General features: G+C 35.5%; 1 protein-coding gene across 9 annotated transcripts in view; it reads right to left on the bottom strand.

Moving 5' to 3' along the window:
* The window catches only part of LOC134527327 (calcium-transporting ATPase sarcoplasmic/endoplasmic reticulum type), a 337,718-nt gene that overhangs the window by 181,848 nt on the left and 137,142 nt on the right, over nt 1-18,728 (bottom strand). For all 9 annotated transcript variants that reach the window (XR_010074164.1, XM_063359900.1, XM_063359894.1 and 6 more), the window contains exon 10: nt 15,017-15,240. Coding sequence is in view for 8 of the 9 variants with exons in the window: in XM_063359900.1 (XP_063215970.1) it covers nt 15,017-15,240 (224 nt within the window). In the remaining variant the exon portion in view is untranslated. The remainder of the gene's footprint in view (nt 1-15,016; nt 15,241-18,728) is intronic.

Below are 18,728 nucleotides of genomic sequence, written 5' to 3'. Positions count from 1 at the left end.
TTTGATGGTTTTGAAACGGTGTCTCTGTCTCGTATAATTCACGGTGTTTTTATCCCCCTTTATTTATATGAATTTTAAATGTTAGATTTTTTATTTTTAGCTTGCTGAACGTGGAATTAGTGCAAAAACGGCCTATTATGACTTAGTGTTGCAGATGGGTCGGAAATCTTATAACGACCACCTCTCTATAACGACCCTAATCTCGGGAACCGTGAGGGGTCGTTATATCTATTCTCCGTTCACTCTTAGCTGAGTTTTGAAATAAACAAACACCGTCGTATCACTGCGCCGCGTCAGCAAGTGATAGGCTGAATTTATCTTGCGTGCCAAGCACTAGCTGCAACACACACACTTCCGTACAGTCGGTGCTCATAAAATAACTGAGAAGTAATATAACAGGAAAATGGTTCTTCTGTCAAGCCTAGTTTTTTTAAAAAAATTTACGTCTGCTGTGATAAAATTACGCCACTTAATGGTACACCCTCTGACATTTTCTGTTGAAACCATTCAAACAAACAAGTGTCCAAGCTGCTAAATGTGGATTCTTTCATCGTCTTGCGTTTATTTAATCCACTAGAAGTGTCAGCCTATGAAGCAAACTGAAGGATTTTTTCGCGATTTTTTATGATGTCGCGCACTGTTGTGTTACCGACATCAAACTCAGTCGCAAGTTTGCAATCGTTTCTCCACTCTGAAATCATTCTATAATATTTTGTTTTGCTGTCGATGGACAGTACCACTCGCTTTCTTTTCTGTTCATTTGATGACATGATGAAATGTTACGCTCAACACTTCCGCACAACACTACGGTATAATCCGTCGGAATGCAGATCACTGTTACAATACATAAAATTATCACCACCTTGACGCTTCAACAACGTACACTAATGTAATGGACTGTCTCCATGCGCCGGGTAATCTCTGTGGCACGGCGCCGTGCTGCGCGCGGAAGTGTACAGTCCGGTCATGCGGACGTGGAATCGCGCACCAGTGTATAATCTATTCACGTAACATGGAACACAACAATATTATTTACATACGTATGTATGTACTAGTATTTTTTTTAAAACTTTCTGTGTATATAAACATAACTGAGTCAAAGTACTTTGACCAACATACATTTTGCAAAGTATTTTAACATTTACATACATTTTGTATCTTTGGTTATATGTAACTAAAAAATTGGACTTGATGGACATAAATCGCGGTTAATCCGCGAATCGGATGATCGAGTCGCGGATAATCGGGGTTCTACTGTAGTTTTTTTAAATATCCTTCTATGCTAAACAGAAGAGGCCGGACAATGGAAATAGTGGGGGAATCTTCTCAGCAGAGCTCTTTCGTTGCCAGAAAAGAGGTTTCAAGATGGTAACGTAGCCTTCAATTAGTCGCCATTCCTGTGTTGTAAGACTATCTTTGACAGTGTTTGGCAAATCTGCAGATATTGACTCCTTCTGCTCCTGAAGTCGCTCCAACATTATGTAAACACTGTCCCAACACGTCTCCACCATTTGGCAGAGGGAGTGTTCAGGTAAGCCCAACTTGGATTGCCGTGAATGGAGTCTTTCACTCGCCTTGGTACTTTGCTTGTAATGCCCAACGATGGAGCGACATTTCTTTAAAATCTGGCCCATGCCAACTTGTGTAACAGCATTATCAATTGCAAGCTGCAAGGTATGAGCAACACAGAATAAATGCTCAACAGGTTTGCCAGTAAGAGCAGCTTTATTGTTCCTGGCATTGTCACTAACAACATAAACGGGTACGGGTACGGATACGAGAAGAGCACTAATTTTCCAGTCAGCTGTTAAAAGGCATATCTTCTCATAGATTACAGATCTTCTCATAGATTGCAGCACCAGTGTGCTCTCCTGGGAAGTGTGAACAGTCTAATGTCCTGTTTTGGAGACAGAATTCTGCATTGAGGTAGTGAGCTGCCAGTGAAATGAAAGGTACTTGTGCTCTAGAAGTCCATATGTCCAATGTCCATGAGAAAGACTGAGCAGTTTGTAGCTCACACTGCAACGATTCTGAAACTGTGCCCTGGGTATCTGCGTAGAGTTTGGGCACAACCGTCTTTAGGAAATGCTTCCTGCTTGGAATACTGTATCGAGGCTCAAGAAAATTTATTCATTCCCAAAACCCACAGTCATTCACAATTGAGAAGGGCTGATAGTCCAAGGCAAGCATGTGTGTGATTTTTGATGTAATTGTTTTTGAGCATAAAATGTCATGCAGCAACATTTATTTCGCCTCAAAACTTTGAATTATTGAAAGTTGACCTACACATTTTGATTTTTTGTCTTTTTTTTTATCTTCATACTGACACTTTAAGTGAAAATGCACATCCAAGTGACGAATCAGACTTGAAGTTGATGATGACGGAGTCTTGTAAATTTTTTTGCAGCACTTGCATCTAGCTGTCGGATGATCAATTTTTTAAAAAAATACCCAAATCTCTGCTCTTGATTTCTGTTTGTCACTTTGTGACGTCCCAGGCCGTACAAACATATCCATTCCACTAATTTTTTTTAAAGTTGTTTGTGTGGTTAACGGCTTTCGCCTACAACCAGAACTATATCATTTGAATCTGTATCATATCGCAGCAATCAAATCTCTTAATGTAAATTAACATCCATGCCTTACCCGGGACTCGAACCCAGAACCCCTCGCACTGTAAGCCAATGTGCATCCGACTACGCTACGGAGGTCGGCCCATTCCACTAATACTAAACCGTTTATGATTAATACGATGCCAGCGACGCAAACATTACTTTCAAGTGTAAACATAAACTTCAAAGCCTCAATTTTCCGTTCGGCCATGGAAAACTGGTTGGAGATTTCAATTATTGTTGATATCGATTTGTCAAAGTGGCAACATTCCCTGGTTGTATAATGACTTACGTAGGCCATTGGCCCGGCGTTAAATGGCGGCTATCTAGTGTTTAGTAGTAAATATTATTTACTTCCAAACCTGCCCAAATATTGACGATGTTCATGGTCTTGTTCATGACTGAATCTAGAGAGCATTTTTAAATTCCATTATAGTTAAATAAAGGTATTTTGTTGCAATTAGATATAATAAGTGCATATTGAAGGATGGGATGCACTGTTTGCGATTATACACAATCTAAAATAAATAATCTTCCGACTTCGTTTTCAAGGTTTTCAGTGTAGGATTAGAGGTTTTCCACAAGGTAGGCCTAAATAATACATTTTATTTTATTTTATTTTAAAGTGCATGGTTTCGTATAAGTACCTTCACGATTGGAAATTGTGCAACATTATGGGCGAGCCAAAAACTAAACTTTGATGAGACTCGAAGACACAATCTTAATCAACTCGGTTTTCGATCGAGTTTAGTTTCGCGGGCTCGACTCGACTCACTCGATTTTTCGAGTCTTGACTCATCACTAATAATTCTGCGTAAAAAAAAACACAGCTTCGAAAAATAACCTCACTTTTTTCTCACACCAAAATAACTGTTTTCAACTGTTTTGATGTTACAAATAGTTGCAAACAATTTAAGTCTTTAATACATCTATATACATATTTTACGTGCTAGAAATTAAATTTTGGTAATTTGGAAACTATAATTTATGGTTTCAACTTATTTTTTTATAGTTTTTAACATAGTAAAAACGTTTTACGAAGCTGTTATAACTGCAGCATTTCGTACGGAAGTAAAGTTGGTACCACAACCAAAATGGCAGAGGCTAATGTTTGTAACGGAATCTCAACACTTACATCTTAATATTTACGGGCTAACGTACAATCCAACCTGGTTCCTTGCCGAAATTTTTAGAGAAATAGAGGTATTTACTCATTTAAACACCGTAACAGTTCCTAACTTAATTGGTGTGAAATTAGTTTGGTACGTAATAGGCCCACGAATAACAAAACAAACTATGTTTACAGTGGTTCGCCAAATGTAATACGTATTTAATTTTGTTTTTATTGAAATGTAAAATACATAATATATTCTATCTTGTTTTTAAATTTGTATATGTAGTGGTATAACAAAATTTAAACGCTGACTGTCTTATTTTGCTATGTTAAAAACCGTTTGAGAAATAAATGATAGTGCTTATGTGCACTACATGCAATAGTACAACTTAACTTTGGCGACGGTAAAGTTGCATTCAGGCAAGTGTGGGGGAAAGATTTTTTTTGAAAAATTGAAGCATTGTGTGTTTTTTAGTGCTTATTAAGTGGGAAAATCAAAAAACCTAAAAACATATTACAAGAGCTTTGTTAAGGTAAAGTGTATGAGAAAATTTTGGTTCTTTATCATCCTGACATTTTAGGCGGGAAAACGTGTTAAACCGTGACGTCTTATACGGGTTTTACTGTATTCACAAGATTTCATTGTTTACGGCAACCAGGTACACTGTAACTTAGTTCAGCAATATTATAAATACAATTTCTGATAATTTCATCTGATATCTGAAACATTATTTCCTTTTGTTTTTGTTTTTGAGTCGCAACATCTGTTTTGCCATAGATACATACAGCAAGCAAGCTGCTACTGTGTCACATTGTGGTAGACTGACTGTGACTATTGATTTGTACGCCGTTGAAACTATGACGTTCACCTATTTTAAATGGCATCGCAAATGAAGTGTCACGTGTTTTGTGGTGGTATAGACGGTATAGTCCATGGTTACTGAGATTTATTTTTCTTACTAATACTGATTTGTGAGACAAAAAAGTTTTTATTTACAAGTTTTAAATGTTACAAATATGCAGTGTTTTGAATTGTTCACGTGATTTTTCTGTTACTGTTTGGTGAGAAAGTAGTGAAAAAACTTTAATACTTTTTGCATGTTTAAAATGGTGCTTAGTTTTATGTTTGTAACTATGAAGTCTAGGGGTGGGCGAAGCTTTGAAAGTTCGAATTCGAGTCGAACATTTGTTATATGAGAATTCGTACTCGAAAAAATGAAATTATTCTAAGTTCGAAAAATAGTAAAAAAAATTTCAAGAGTTTTTAAGCTAATCTTTTACTATACATACATTGCCTAAAAGTTAAAGAATGCCTACAATCAATAACATCAACTTGGAGTTAACTTAGCATAATGAGAACCCACACATGCTTAGCCTAAGCCTATATAAGCCTATATGCCTGATCATTAAAACTAACCTCAACCATAATACAAATATGTTCATTATACTTTGTTCAACTTACATTGGCTTAGAGTAAAATAATTGTCAGTATCGTATTTTGCTGAGAAAATGGCAAATAGCAACTCCCAATGAATTATTTTTTATGTTTAGAAACGTGCCAGATTCATTCCCGGTTCGGTATTAGTCTTTATCTCCCTCACAACATCTCTTTTTCCATGCATAAATTACGTCAATAATAATTTAACTAGGGATGGGTCGGTACCGGTTCTCGGTTCCTACGGTTCTCAGCATTTTAACAAGCACCGAGAACCACAGCTAAAATGTCGGTGCCGGTACCGGCAGTATAGCAAAACCCTTTACGAAAATAGTCCTTCACTACAACTTAACTGCAGCATTAAATGGCTCAACTCAAGTCCAATTCACATATGATTTATTTTTTTAGACTGCTGTGGAATAATATTCATCTCTAACTATAAAATAAATTATACGTGAAAATATATAATATTCTCGTCACATCTGTAAACAAAGTACGTTTTTCAATCAAAACAACAGCTGAAGGTTCCACAGATATAGTTCATCGATGTGTGCAACTCTATAACGTGTCTCAGCAGAGAGATGTGAACAGAAAGACGCCATATTTGTTTCATTGGTTTTTAAAATAGGCAGCTAATTGAGTCACTGACACGTAAGTAAGCGTGAATGGTGTATAAAGAACAATTAATAGTGCAAATTCCATAGTTTAACAGAATGGATGATTATTTTAAATATTTATAGGGATGGGTCGTGTCGATTCTTCGGTGCTTCGATCCCACCGATTCTGCCAGGAATCGGAACTGTCGATTCTTCCGCCAAGTTTCAAGGAATCGTATTGTATTTAGTATGGTACTAAGCACTCTTAATAATTAAAAGTTTTTTCCTGAATGAAACCAGCGATTCCTGCTAAAATTACCGTTTTTTTTCGGCCAGAATATTGTCACAATATTTACGTAACTCACCTTGCACTTTGAATTAAAAATTCGGTAAATTACGTAATAGTTATCTTATATCACGTTTATATTGGTTGCAGTTTCAGCTTATACAATTCCATTATAAAAGTCGTTTTAGGATCAAGCGAAACATTTGTTTTCCAAACTCTAGAATCATAACCGTGTTTTAACTTATTTCGTGTTGAATTACACAATACGTAAAGAAAGGAAAATAAAAAAATTACAAATACATCACCTCATCTAGCAGAGTCCGCCATACTTTAACGTTGTAAACAGCTAACAGAGCGTGCAACACAACAAAAGCAATACTATCTATCGTAATTTACAGTAAACTCTCGATTATCCGTGTTAATTGGGACCTTCCGATGCCCAGATAATTGAATGCTCATAAAAAAACCCGGATAATACGTTTCACCACTTAAAAATGGTGTATTTACTGGCAAAAGTGTGTCTCTTCAGTAGAATTCTATGAGTACAAGCAAAGGCTTTGTATACCGTGTCCCAGCTCACTGGACCATAAACAATGCTGGCACTGTGTTGCCGCCATACTTCTGTCCCCTTTATTGCTACGGGAGGGAGAGCACGGCAGTCTCAACTCAGCATCTCCCTCCGCCCTTTTAACGACCTATTAACCGGGGTCACTACAAAATAAGTGTCTGAACCACAGCACAATATTATACACCTTTTTTTTCCCCTTACAGCTATTGCATTTTAATTTTTTAACCTTGCGCGGCAAGATATTGTTTCTTGTTAATTCCGCCAATTAAAATTAGGGTGCACTTTACAGTCATAACTACGAGTATGGGATACTACGAGACCTTCGAAGTTACGAGAGTTTTGAAATGCACCGTCAGTTTGACTACGTAAATAGTAATCCTAAACTAATCTGGTTATTACGAGTGCTTCCTTGTTGGCTCTTTCGTAAGAAAGAGTGATTTAAATGGCATCTTCAAACAAGGAAAAATACCGTTAGTTGGAAGGAAAAAAAGGTTAATGCAGTAAACAAAGACTGCAAAGCGAGAGAGGGCCGTGGCTATGCTGGCGCCAGGGCTGTGGACCATGACTCGCAGCTAGCTGTCGAGAAAGAATGAAGGCTGTTGTGTGGTGGTGTGGGGGGAGGAAGGTGTCTGGTGGCGAACATGCTCCTTTTCTCTCTCTCGCTCTGCGGTTTCAAGAAGCCCTCCCCCTCCCATTGTGCGGTAGAGGGTAAATTCCTAAATCATAAATCACCCCCCTCTCCATCCCCCCCCCCCCTCAAATGTGTGTACGTGTGTACGAGAGCCCTGTTCCTTTTGTGCGTGTGTGAGACCTCGTTTTGTGCGTGCGTGGCAAAAAAAAAAAAAAAAAAAAAAAAAAAAAAAAAAAAAAAAAAAAAAAAAAAAAAGCACTCTTCTTGTGTAGTTTTACAGGTTTTAATGATGCAATATTCCAATAGGTAAAGGAGGTAGAGGGACCATCTTTTTTTTAGCGTGGCGGGGCGCTGTGAAAAGAATGCTTGAAAAGAAAAAAAAAAAAAAAAAAAAAAAGGGGGGGGGGGGGGGGGGGGAAGGAGTTGAGCCGGAAGCAGCAGTCAAGGCATTCCTTTTTGGTTTAAAGTGTGACAAATTGACGGGTGTGGCGGCTGGGGAACGAGGGTCTGAAGGGTCAGGTAAATAGCTTTCTTACACAGCAGTAAAAAAAAAAAAAAAAAAAAAAAAAAAAATGCAGCGCAGTCGCGATGTAGCTACACCCGTCATTTTTTTTTACAACTTCATAAAAAAATCAAGCACGGATAACCCGAAAACCGGATAATCCAGGCCCGGATAATCGAGAGTTTACTGTATTTTGTTTTAAGTTTTAAAATGGTTAAAATTGGGTTAAAACACGTAATATATCACGGTATTTTTATTTAATATAATAATATATTTAACTAGTATGTCTGATTAATTAACTTTTTTTCCGTTTGCTTTACACACAGATGGTACATTTAGACACGGCTGAGCACTTACTGCATGAGATGAAAAACGAAAGCCTCCATATTATCGAAAACTTTATGACATGTTGTAACCTCACTTTTGTTTCTATTAACACGCGTGGTTTCAATTACTATTTTTCAAGAGATCAGGTCAGTTTATTTCTACTATAGTATAGTACACGTATTTCTGTATTGTATATAACTCATTTTTGCAGAAACACACGTGAAACTGTGTATTAAAAATAAAAAATCATGTCTGAAATGTGGAAACATTTTACAATCTACCCGTTCGATGACAAATTTGCAATATGCAATTATTGTAACACGAAAATATCTCATGGGCCAACAAAGACCACAACCAACCTATTAAAACATTTTGGGACTCAACATAAGTAGGACCTACCTTGCTTTGGGGAACTCCAGTGAAATTCATAATGTACCATAAGATTCTATTTTTGATTTACATACTGTTTTAATATTTCAGTTTGTTTTGTAAATACACCTGAATTCTCATTTCTAGAAATTGATGAAATTATAACCTTGCATTGCTTATGAATTAATTAGCATAATAGAAGCAGCTGAGTTCTCATTAGAATTGCATTAAAAACTTTGTCTTGAAATAGAAGTTTCTTTGGAATCATGGTACATATATTGTAGTTTTCCTTTAAATTCTTTAATGATTAGGCACATGGCCATTTTTTTGGTGGAATCGGAATTGAAGCAATTTTTGGAATCGGAATCGGAATCGAGAAAATATGGAATCGACCCATCTCTAATTATTTCCGTAATGATTTTCGGCATTATAAAATTTAATGCTATTTGTGCAGTGCTGTGGAGTGTAAATTCACTGCATTTGCAGCCATCTAGCGGAATGGCTCGTAACTTTCTCTTTTAGGCAAAGAGGTTGCTTTGAAAGTGGCACGTCTTTGTTTTTAGGGTGTTAATAGCGTTGACGAATATCCCACGGACATGTGATAAAAAATGTCTTTAAAGTGTTTTTTTTATTTAAAAAAAAAAGCAAAGCAGTGTATGGTTGGTAGATGTATTTTACTATTGACTGGTCAAACGAAATGCTTGTTGACACTTGTAAAGTATAATTAATCCCTTCAAAATAGTGCAAATTGTGTAAGAAATGGCATCAGAAGTGTGGCAGTAATTGGCATGACTGTGGAAACAAACAGAATTTGATGTAGATAATAAGTTTGATGGACAATTTATTATTTTAATTCTTTGAAAGTTCACCATCATTTTATTCATTTCCATTATTGTAATATTTTCTTTTTATTCATATGTTTTAAAGGAGGGTGCACCTATGTAGATTTCTTGAGGTAATTGCTAGATTAACATAGTAAATTTTAGTTTTATTAAGTGTTCTCTATATTATTTAGAATTATTTTTCACTAATACATATTACATTTTCAATAGGTTGGTGTGTATGCTGTAGCTTGAAAACTAAACTAAAACTTTTAATTTGCTTTGATAGCCTCTTTAAAGACTGAAACATTATGCCAATGCATTGTAAACATGCAATAAAAACATTGAGGAAAGAACAATACAAATAAATAATTATTTTTCAGCATTATAAACAATAAAATGTTGAAGATGTAAGTCTGGATACAGGCTTTTTAGTGTTTTTTTGTAGCCGAAACAATAAATAGTTTATTACTTGAAACACCTCATAAATAATGTGTGAATAATATTTATTTTATTTTTGAAGTCAGAACCGAGAACCGAGAACCGATTTTTAAGACTGGTAACGAACCGATAACCGGGAAAAAACAGGAATTGACCCATCACTAAATATAACGTGATACAATATCACCAACGGACTTATAAAACAGCAGTTACGGCACTGAATCCAATGAAATAAGATTATTGAATAAAATTCATTTATAAATAAACGGGGAAAATATTCCATGGATGGAACAGTAGAAAAAATGAGTTTCGTGAATCATCGTAAACAAAGATGGCGACCATACAACCACTCTGTTTTTCACCCACACACTTTCTACACTTCTTAGGCCGGGCCTGCTTTTGTGCAAAGAGTAAAGATTTTTTTTTTTTTACGTTGGAAGTAACGTAATAGTAAACAATAAGTCGTTTGTCTCTAAACGGCTGTGCGCGTAAACTGAAGGCCAAAAGTAAAAAAAAAAAAAAAAGTTTACATTTACCTTCATTGTTCTTGTTCAATATTATTATCATCATCCTCATCACCATCATTATTATACGATAACAACGTAGAAAGTTCAGCCGGCCATATAAAATATTACCATACAGTATTTAGATGTATATAAATAGCAAATGTTACATGACTAAGTTTTTGGCAATGGTTCAAAAGGCCTAAGTTGATGGTTAAGTTAAATTATGTATTAGCAAACGTGTAATAAGCAATCCTTACATTTGGTGGAGAGATGGAGGTAAATTTAAATATCCTAAACTGGCAAATGTTGATCTGAAGTATTTAAGTATTCCTGTCACAAGTGTATCAAGTGAGCGGGTATTTTCTTCCTCCGGAAATGTGGTGACAGCACGTCGTCAACCCCTGACACCTCAACAGGTGCAGGAACTAACATTTTTGCATGACAATTTAAATAAGTTTTGAAAAATATTTTCTGTCACCAAACTTGTAGTTTATTATGTACTTTAATATTTTGAATTTCTTGCATTTAAATGTGCATATATTTTGTGCATCTGTGAATTACATTAATTTTTTATATTCAACCAAGCTTGTAGGTTTTAAGATTTGTACATTTATTATAAATAAGATTGTTGCATTGTTTGGTGTTTGCATTTAAGAAATTCTTTTATTTGGCCTAGTATTCGATATTCAATTCGAATTCGGGAATACTTATAAAAATTTGCTTCGAATTCGTTTCGAAACGAAAATATCTATCTTCGCCCACCCTTAATGAAGTCCCATTAAAACACACACACACACATATTAGATGAAAAACAAGTGCGCTACACACTATGTACTGCGCTGCGCGTCACGTTTTTCTTGGCGAGCGCTGTACTGTTGGCAGGCGCACGCATGGCTAAAAATAGATACCACCCCTCCAGAGTCCAGACTGGCCACCCTAGCGATAACGGTAAACAGTGGTGCGCATGCGCATTTCTGTTGCCGTCTCGATCCCGTGTCTTTGTCTTGTGGCTTGTTAGTGTGATCTTGCTCGCTGGTGGATACGCTTCTTTTGCTTGTTGATTCGGATATTTCTTGGTTTTTATTATTGTTGACGACTTATTACGCTTTGTTTCTTGGACACCGATTTGGTTAGTGGTTTGATTTTGTGAATTTTGTATATTGTTGACGACACACGCATTTGTTTTTGGATTTTGATTTGGTAAAATTATTGGCTTGATTCGTTGACGACACACGCAGTTTTACACAGATTTTGATTTTTTTTTTTGGGATTTTCGTTTTGCATTTGTGAAAATGAGTGCCAAGCGAAATACACAGCTTAAATATATTTTTTGTTTATCATTATCTGAAGCTGTAAAAAAAAACGTTGCCATCGCTTCGGCCCATTTTTGTGTTTCGGCCGCTCTATATTTCAAACCACTCAGTTAATAACCATGTAAAATAGCTTTTCGGCCCGACCCTTATTTATAACAACCTCAGCTGTCACACTTTTAAAACCCAGGGAAAATACTCTGACGTCCGCTTCCCTTCTCACGTCGGTTGGTTATTATGTCCGCCGCCCGTTAGCTCGCCTGGCGCCGAGAGACATGTCTGGCAGGCATCCGGCGTGGCGGGACGAATGGTGACGCCGAAAGAGAGGGAAGGGGGGGGGGGGGGGAATAAATGGATAAAAAATAAACTACCCACGTTACATAACGTTAGCACGATGTTATTTTAAAGCTGCCCAAATTCAGGACAGTTGTTTCCGTGAAACGGCCGGGGGGGGGGGGGGGGGGGGGGGGGGGGGGGGGGGGATATTGGCCAAAAATTGTCCAAATTCTCTGGAACGACCCTTCCGTAAGTACGACCGTTTTTTCGGGAACCGTGAGGGGTCGTTCCAGCGGGATTCTACTGTATATTGTACAAATGAATTTACCTCAACAGTGATAACTGGTATATGACAAACTCACAAGGTATGCTATGTCAAATACTCGTAAGCAAACGAATATCCTTTATTTCAAAGTGTTATAATTCAAGGTAGAATCTAATATGTACATATACTAAACTGTTTGTATTTTAAAATTCGGCACATGCCTAGGAATTAGCAAATTTAATTTTCGCTAGCTTAACCTAACCAACAATTCACAGTATTTCAAATGTACCTAACATAACTACTTGTCCAATTGTAAAGCATTTGAAATATTAAAATATATTCTTAGATACCTGCCAGAAAGTAAAAAAAAATTAAAGTATTGATTTTTATTTCTGGAATAGTCCCATTTATTCAGAATCACAAATATTTTTTAGTTTCAATTCATATTGTATAGAATACATATTTAAAGGGAAAAAAATTAACTTTTTGGTACAGAATTTAAAACTTACAAAAGTTTTTAAAAACAAATATTTGCATTGCTTTTGCATTATTTTAACACTGCTTTTGGTCTATTTTATTTACAGATTTTTTTTTTTTGGGTATGTAACTATGTTTTTTTTAATAATTTAGATTTACAGTTATTCATGTAAGTGTAAAAAATAAATATATCATAAAATTGAAGGTCAAAATAATTATGATATATATTCACAGTAAATCAGTATTCAGAACCTACATACTTAAAAACTTTATATTTATACCACAGTTTACTTTGAGACAGTATTATAAAACAAATAACACAAATTTCAAATTACTGGAACTTTTAGTCTGTAAAATTAAAACTAAAACGTTTTCTAGACGAAAGAAAAACATGGTGAAACATCTTTGCTAGGGGTCTGCGAGCAGAGGATTTTCACTTCGAGTCGAGCTCGAGCGAGTTTGCTAAAATACTCGCGAGTATCGAGTCGAGTTCGAGTTTTTTTTTTTTTTTTTTAAGTTTATTGCACATAAATTTACTGTGATGGAGTAATAAAATGTGAGACCTTTTGAGAAAAATATGGAAATAAAAAAAGAAACCATTATCATTGTTAGCCTACTAAATAGCTAGACCTACATTAGAGGTCTGCGAGCCTAAGAATTTTACTTTGAGCCAAGCTCGAGTGAGCCTACTTGAAAGTTCTCGAAGCTTGAGCTTTTGGGGTACAGTTACACTTTTGGGAAATTATTTTTACCTTAAACTTAGTAGGTATAATGTTTGAATAAAGTATTAAAATGAAGTGGGCTTATTAATTTTGGGTAACTATTTACAGAGTGCATTTATAATTTGCACTGCTAGGAAAAAAAAACATTTTTGCCATTGAATCTAACCTGTTTCCATTGGTTCATTAGTAACTGATATCATCCAACTAACATAACCACAGTTTACAAGTATATGCTTGTGTAAATGTAACATATCTTAGGAATAATTTCTTCCTTGTCAATTTTTCTGGAGTCCTTACTGAGCTTCAACAAACTGAGCACAAAAATCATGTTGTTTGAAAAGTACATTTACATTGTTTCAACATTTCCACTTTTCGGCACAAATATTCTGAGAGAAATTGTCATAGAGTATTAAATTCTGTTCTTCAATCTATCATGCAGAAAAATAATTTGTTCTGCACGTTCAGGAGTTAAATTAGCTCTACGATTGGAGATGGTGTTTCCAGCAGAAGAGAAGCATCTCTCGCTGGCAACCTGTGTGGCTGGAATGCTTTAGTAAGATTGTTTAACCTCAAAATTAGTGTCAAATATCTGTAACTTGTGATTAAAGTTTAATCAATTGAAAGTAATAAAAATAGAAGCATTTTACTTAATTCAATTTACACTTGCAAAAAAAAAAAACATACGCACAATAAACCTACATGGAAATTAAAGTCTTTTTTAATATCCTGTAGTCTAAATATGTTTACTCATGTCATCAAATGTAGAGCTGTACTGAAGAAGCCGATCTTGCCAATATTTAGTTGATTCGGCATTTCTGCCGACTTCCGATACGCTTGTTAATTTTTGGCAGATATTACTGAAAAACGAAATAAGACTGCCATAACCTAAAAATCCACAAGTACCCTTTTCACTTTTCGTAGTAGTACTGCATTATTTCAGAACGCATTATTTCTTAGCAACATGTGCCAACCGTACATATCAAGATTTAACATCCTTTTTTTTCTCAATAATGTTCTTTAATTTTAATATATCCTAAATAAATACATTACCATCACGGTAAATACACATCTCGGTTATTACGGCAATTATAGTGCAAATGTGGTAACTATCATGCTTCTGTAGTAGTTATGGTATCTACAAAGAATCTTTAGTTCTTTTTATGGTAATTATTTTAAGATAACTATTGGGTTTGTACTGTAGTTATGGTACATCATCCATATTTCTTCGTAAGTTGTTGTTCATTTGTCTTTTCATATTTATGTGTGCCATTACTAAGGCAGGAACTTTCATAAAAATTTTAAACGGGAATTTATATCACACATTTAATGGCGTAAAGGATGAGACCCCGGACAATTTAAACGCTTTATACAGTAAAATGCGGGAAATGATTCCGCATAAAGCAGGAAAGTGATACATTAATGCTATGCGGAAAATTATAGAAGTAAAAAAAATTAATCACGGAAATTCGTAAATCCCGGGTACGTAAAAATGATGTGTTCATGTATACGGTCGATCATGTTACATTATAAAGTAAAGGATAATAGTGTTGTAAGACTTTTATTCCGATATAATGAGAGTCTATTTTTTCTAAAGGTACAGTGCAAGAAAAGCTCGCTCGAATTTCGAGTTGTTGAAAAGTCACGAGCTCGAGTTCGAGTATTACTAAAAAACTCGACTCGAAACTCGAATTGAGTACTCGCAGGTGTCTAATCTTTGCAGAACCTAACTTAGAGTTAAGGCAGCATAGGAGATCTTACCGGCTGACAGACATCTGGTTGGTCGTGAGAGTGCCCGTTTTGTCTGAGCAGATGACGGAGGTGCAGCCTAGCGTCTCGACCGAGGGCAAAGACCGCACAATGGCATTCTTCTTGGCCATGCGGCGTGTACCCAGGGCAAGACACGTGGTGATTACCGCTGGAAGACCCTCCGGGATGGCAGCAACTGCCAGCGCGACCGCAATCTTGAAGTAGTACACTGCCCCCTGCAACAACACATTGCATGCATATCCTGTCCACAAGTTCTCGGAAGTAGTACTCTAGCCCATACAATAATACAGAATCGAGATACATTGCGTTTCTCCCTAAAGCTCTTCAGTACCTCTGGTTTCAAAATCTTTCCTGCCAAAGCTAATAAAATGTCTACCAGTGAATCATAGAGAGAAGGTGCCATGGGTGCTTCAGTTTGGAACATTGTGAGAAACAATTCCAGCTCTGATGCCAAAGAGTAGAAGAATGTCAATTTTACTTCTAGAAGATTATCTTCAAGAGCACTTTTCACTACACTGAAAGAGACAGATGAAATAGAAACTTCACTAACAAATTTCTTTAGGTGCCGGGGTAACGTTTTCATGGCACCCTCAGCAACTGCAGTATTCCATCTAATTGCACAAAATTTCTTGGAAAAAAGCTCTGATCCAGTTATTCTAATGTAATCTGCCCTGCTTGTAGGTACATGCATAAACAAATAGTAACTGTGCCTGAAAAAACTAACAACGTCCAATTGTATAGCAGAAATTCCAGTTTTGAAAGCACCATGGACCGTATGAAGCCCACAGCTACCAATTTCTAGCAATGATGGCGAATCTTCACCAAAAGTGTCTGTGATATGTATTTTCAAAGCTAACAAAAATGCTCAGTTTACATTGAGGGCATCCATAGATATTTAAAATTAAATGCACCTGTCAGTATAATCCGAACGTGGGAAGCACATGCTGCAGTACGTACGTCAGCAGGATAACAGAGCAGCTTGAACCAGTTTGTATCACGTGATTTAACGCCACTTCTGTATCCGATGGTAAATAAAAGAAAATGGACGTGGGAACTGTTCGTTATTTTCAATCCAAAAATAAAAAAAGGGACGCAATACACTTGATTCTACGTCAATGCAAGCAGATCAATAAACAAAAAACGTATTGCCAACTACAACCTACCAAACAAAAATTCCCTGATTTTTCCCTGATTACAATATTCCCTGATTTTTCCAGGTTTTCCAGGTTTTCCAGGGTCAGTTGCTTATTACACCTGTTTTTAATTTTAATATGTAAAGTTGCATGTGAATGTTACAAAAACATTTTTATTGAGAATTTAATATAACTTTCTTTTATTGTAAGTGTGCACTGTATGACTAAAATAAATTTAATCTGTTCAATTAACTTATTTATACGTTTCAAAAAACCGTTACAAATATTTTAGACTTAAAACCACATAAAAAATCATAACAGCAAAATAAAACCGAAATGCTTAACCTTAAAAATGAAATGTGGTAAAAAATACAACAATTTTTATGGAACTCTACCCATTGGTTTATAAACTAATTTAATAAGGGACAAGTAAACCACTGTTCTTTTATTTAACAAACACATTTACAACGGTTTCCTGCATAATACATTAAAGTTCAAAGGGAGAGAAAAAACCTAAAGATAAATTCTTAGTTACAACATACAGTAAAACTCGCTTAAGACATCCCTTGATAACTTCCATATAACCCTATGTTAATTTTTCCCTTTCATAATGTTTGCATTAATAGATGCTTCCCGCATATAACGTTCAGCGTTTGTTGAATAAAATAAAGTAATAATTTTTATCTTTAAATTTTAAAATTCTTTTTATCATTAATTTTTAAAAATTTATGATAACTAAATAATTTATACTGCATTTGACCATCGAAACCTGTGCCGCACGCTACATGCTGTTACAAGTGTATTTTCGACCAATCATCTGCTCGCTGTTCCATTTTTCCTATTCCAGTTATATCATGTGATGAATACACAGCAAACCAGGTTTCCACCAGCCAATATTCGTAGACCTGTTTGCATTTTTAAATTTTTTTCCAAGCAGTGCGTAAACTTTGTATCGTGCTCAGTAAACATTAAGTGATTACCCACAAATAAGGGGTTTTAGTTTGCAATCTTTTTAGGGGTGCTAAGTTATCAAGAATAATAAACATTTAGTGTTCTGAAAAACAGTGCATAATGGCATCTACAAGTAGTGGAGGACCCATTAACGGAACGCCTTATCGTTTGAAGAAAAACTGAAAATAACATCGGAAGTTGATGCGAATCCTTTGATACCAAGAGTGAGTATGGCAAAAAAAAAACTCGGGATGCTGCTGTTTACTTTGAACAGAATCATATGAAGCGGGACCAACTTTTGGCTACTAGTGTTTCGTCAAAGTGTAAAAATATGAAGGTTAGTATATACACAAAATGTTCCAGATAGTGTGAGGAAGAGATGGGGGAACTGGACAATTTTGTGATGCGTCAGTCTGAAATTGTGTTAAAACAAAAAATTCTGACCCAATATTTTCAAAAGAGTAAATGTTAGTTACCTTGTTTTATCGCATAATTGTCGCACGCACATAATCGTTGCACCTATATTTTAGGGTGTCAAGATTTGGATAAAAAAAAACCTTTTGCATGATGTTTTTGGTCTCGCTATTAAATTCCAATCTCATTGTGTAGGTATTTTTTCCATATAAAATGATGTATTTTAAAGTAGAATCTAATATTTATTTGGACATTACCACTTACTTATTTAATTAACGGAAATATGAAGGTGTCTGTTGTGTAAATTTTCTTTTAAAGATATTTTTAAACGTGATAACCTTTAACTGTTCATTTGCGTGCCAGCGGTGTACCGCTTATAAAAATGTAGCCAGAGCTAGTTGGCATCATTCATGTTTGATTATGTTGCTTCCCGTACAGAGCGTGCACACGTAGTTGAATATCGATATTGATATCTAACAAATTGCATGCAACGCGCGCTCTCTGTCGAGTGCCGCGTTAACTACATTTGATGGCCCGCACTCTTTCGTGGTAAGTGTGTACTACGACGATAGTTACGCATTAGTTCAGGCTCGCATTCGTGTCACAGATTTTGTTTTCCTATTTGAAGTTGAAGAAAGGTATTTGTTGCATGACTAACTAATTAAAATTGTTTGGCGTGCCTTTGTATACTCTACTTTTTAAATAAACATACTTTCCATGAATGGGTTTTGTTTTTATGAACAACTTTACCTAGCAAAAAAAAATTTTCTTGCATAATGGTCGCACCTCTACTTTCCAAACTTGATTTTAGTATAAAATGTGTGATGATTATGCCATAAATCACAGTAGTTTTTTTTTTGCTGGTATTGTTTTGATGAATTTTTTTTATTGTGGTTATTGAATAAATTTAGTTTAAATATGTAATTCAGTTTTTTAAAATACATATATCATTTTCCAGCACACTGACAATAGGTAAGTGTAATTTTTGAGATAATGCAATATGTCATTTGAGTAAAATTTGTTTTTATGTAGCAACTGAATTTGAACTATGCATTTTCCTTTTAAGAAGTTTTCCCCGTTAAGAATTATTTTAGCACCCAGTCCTTTGAGAAAGTTTTAACAGGGTTACTGTAATTTTCACCACAGTTTTGGTTTATTGCAGTATAGTTTACCATATTGCGTAGCAGGAAAAAATTGATATGAAT

Source organism: Bacillus rossius, chromosome 1, assembly GCF_032445375.1.
Source record: "Bacillus rossius redtenbacheri isolate Brsri chromosome 1, Brsri_v3, whole genome shotgun sequence".
Lineage (NCBI taxonomy): Eukaryota > Metazoa > Arthropoda > Insecta > Phasmatodea > Bacillidae > Bacillus > Bacillus rossius.
Note: the sequence above shows the minus strand (reverse complement) of the source record. Positions and strands in the feature narration are given on the sequence as shown.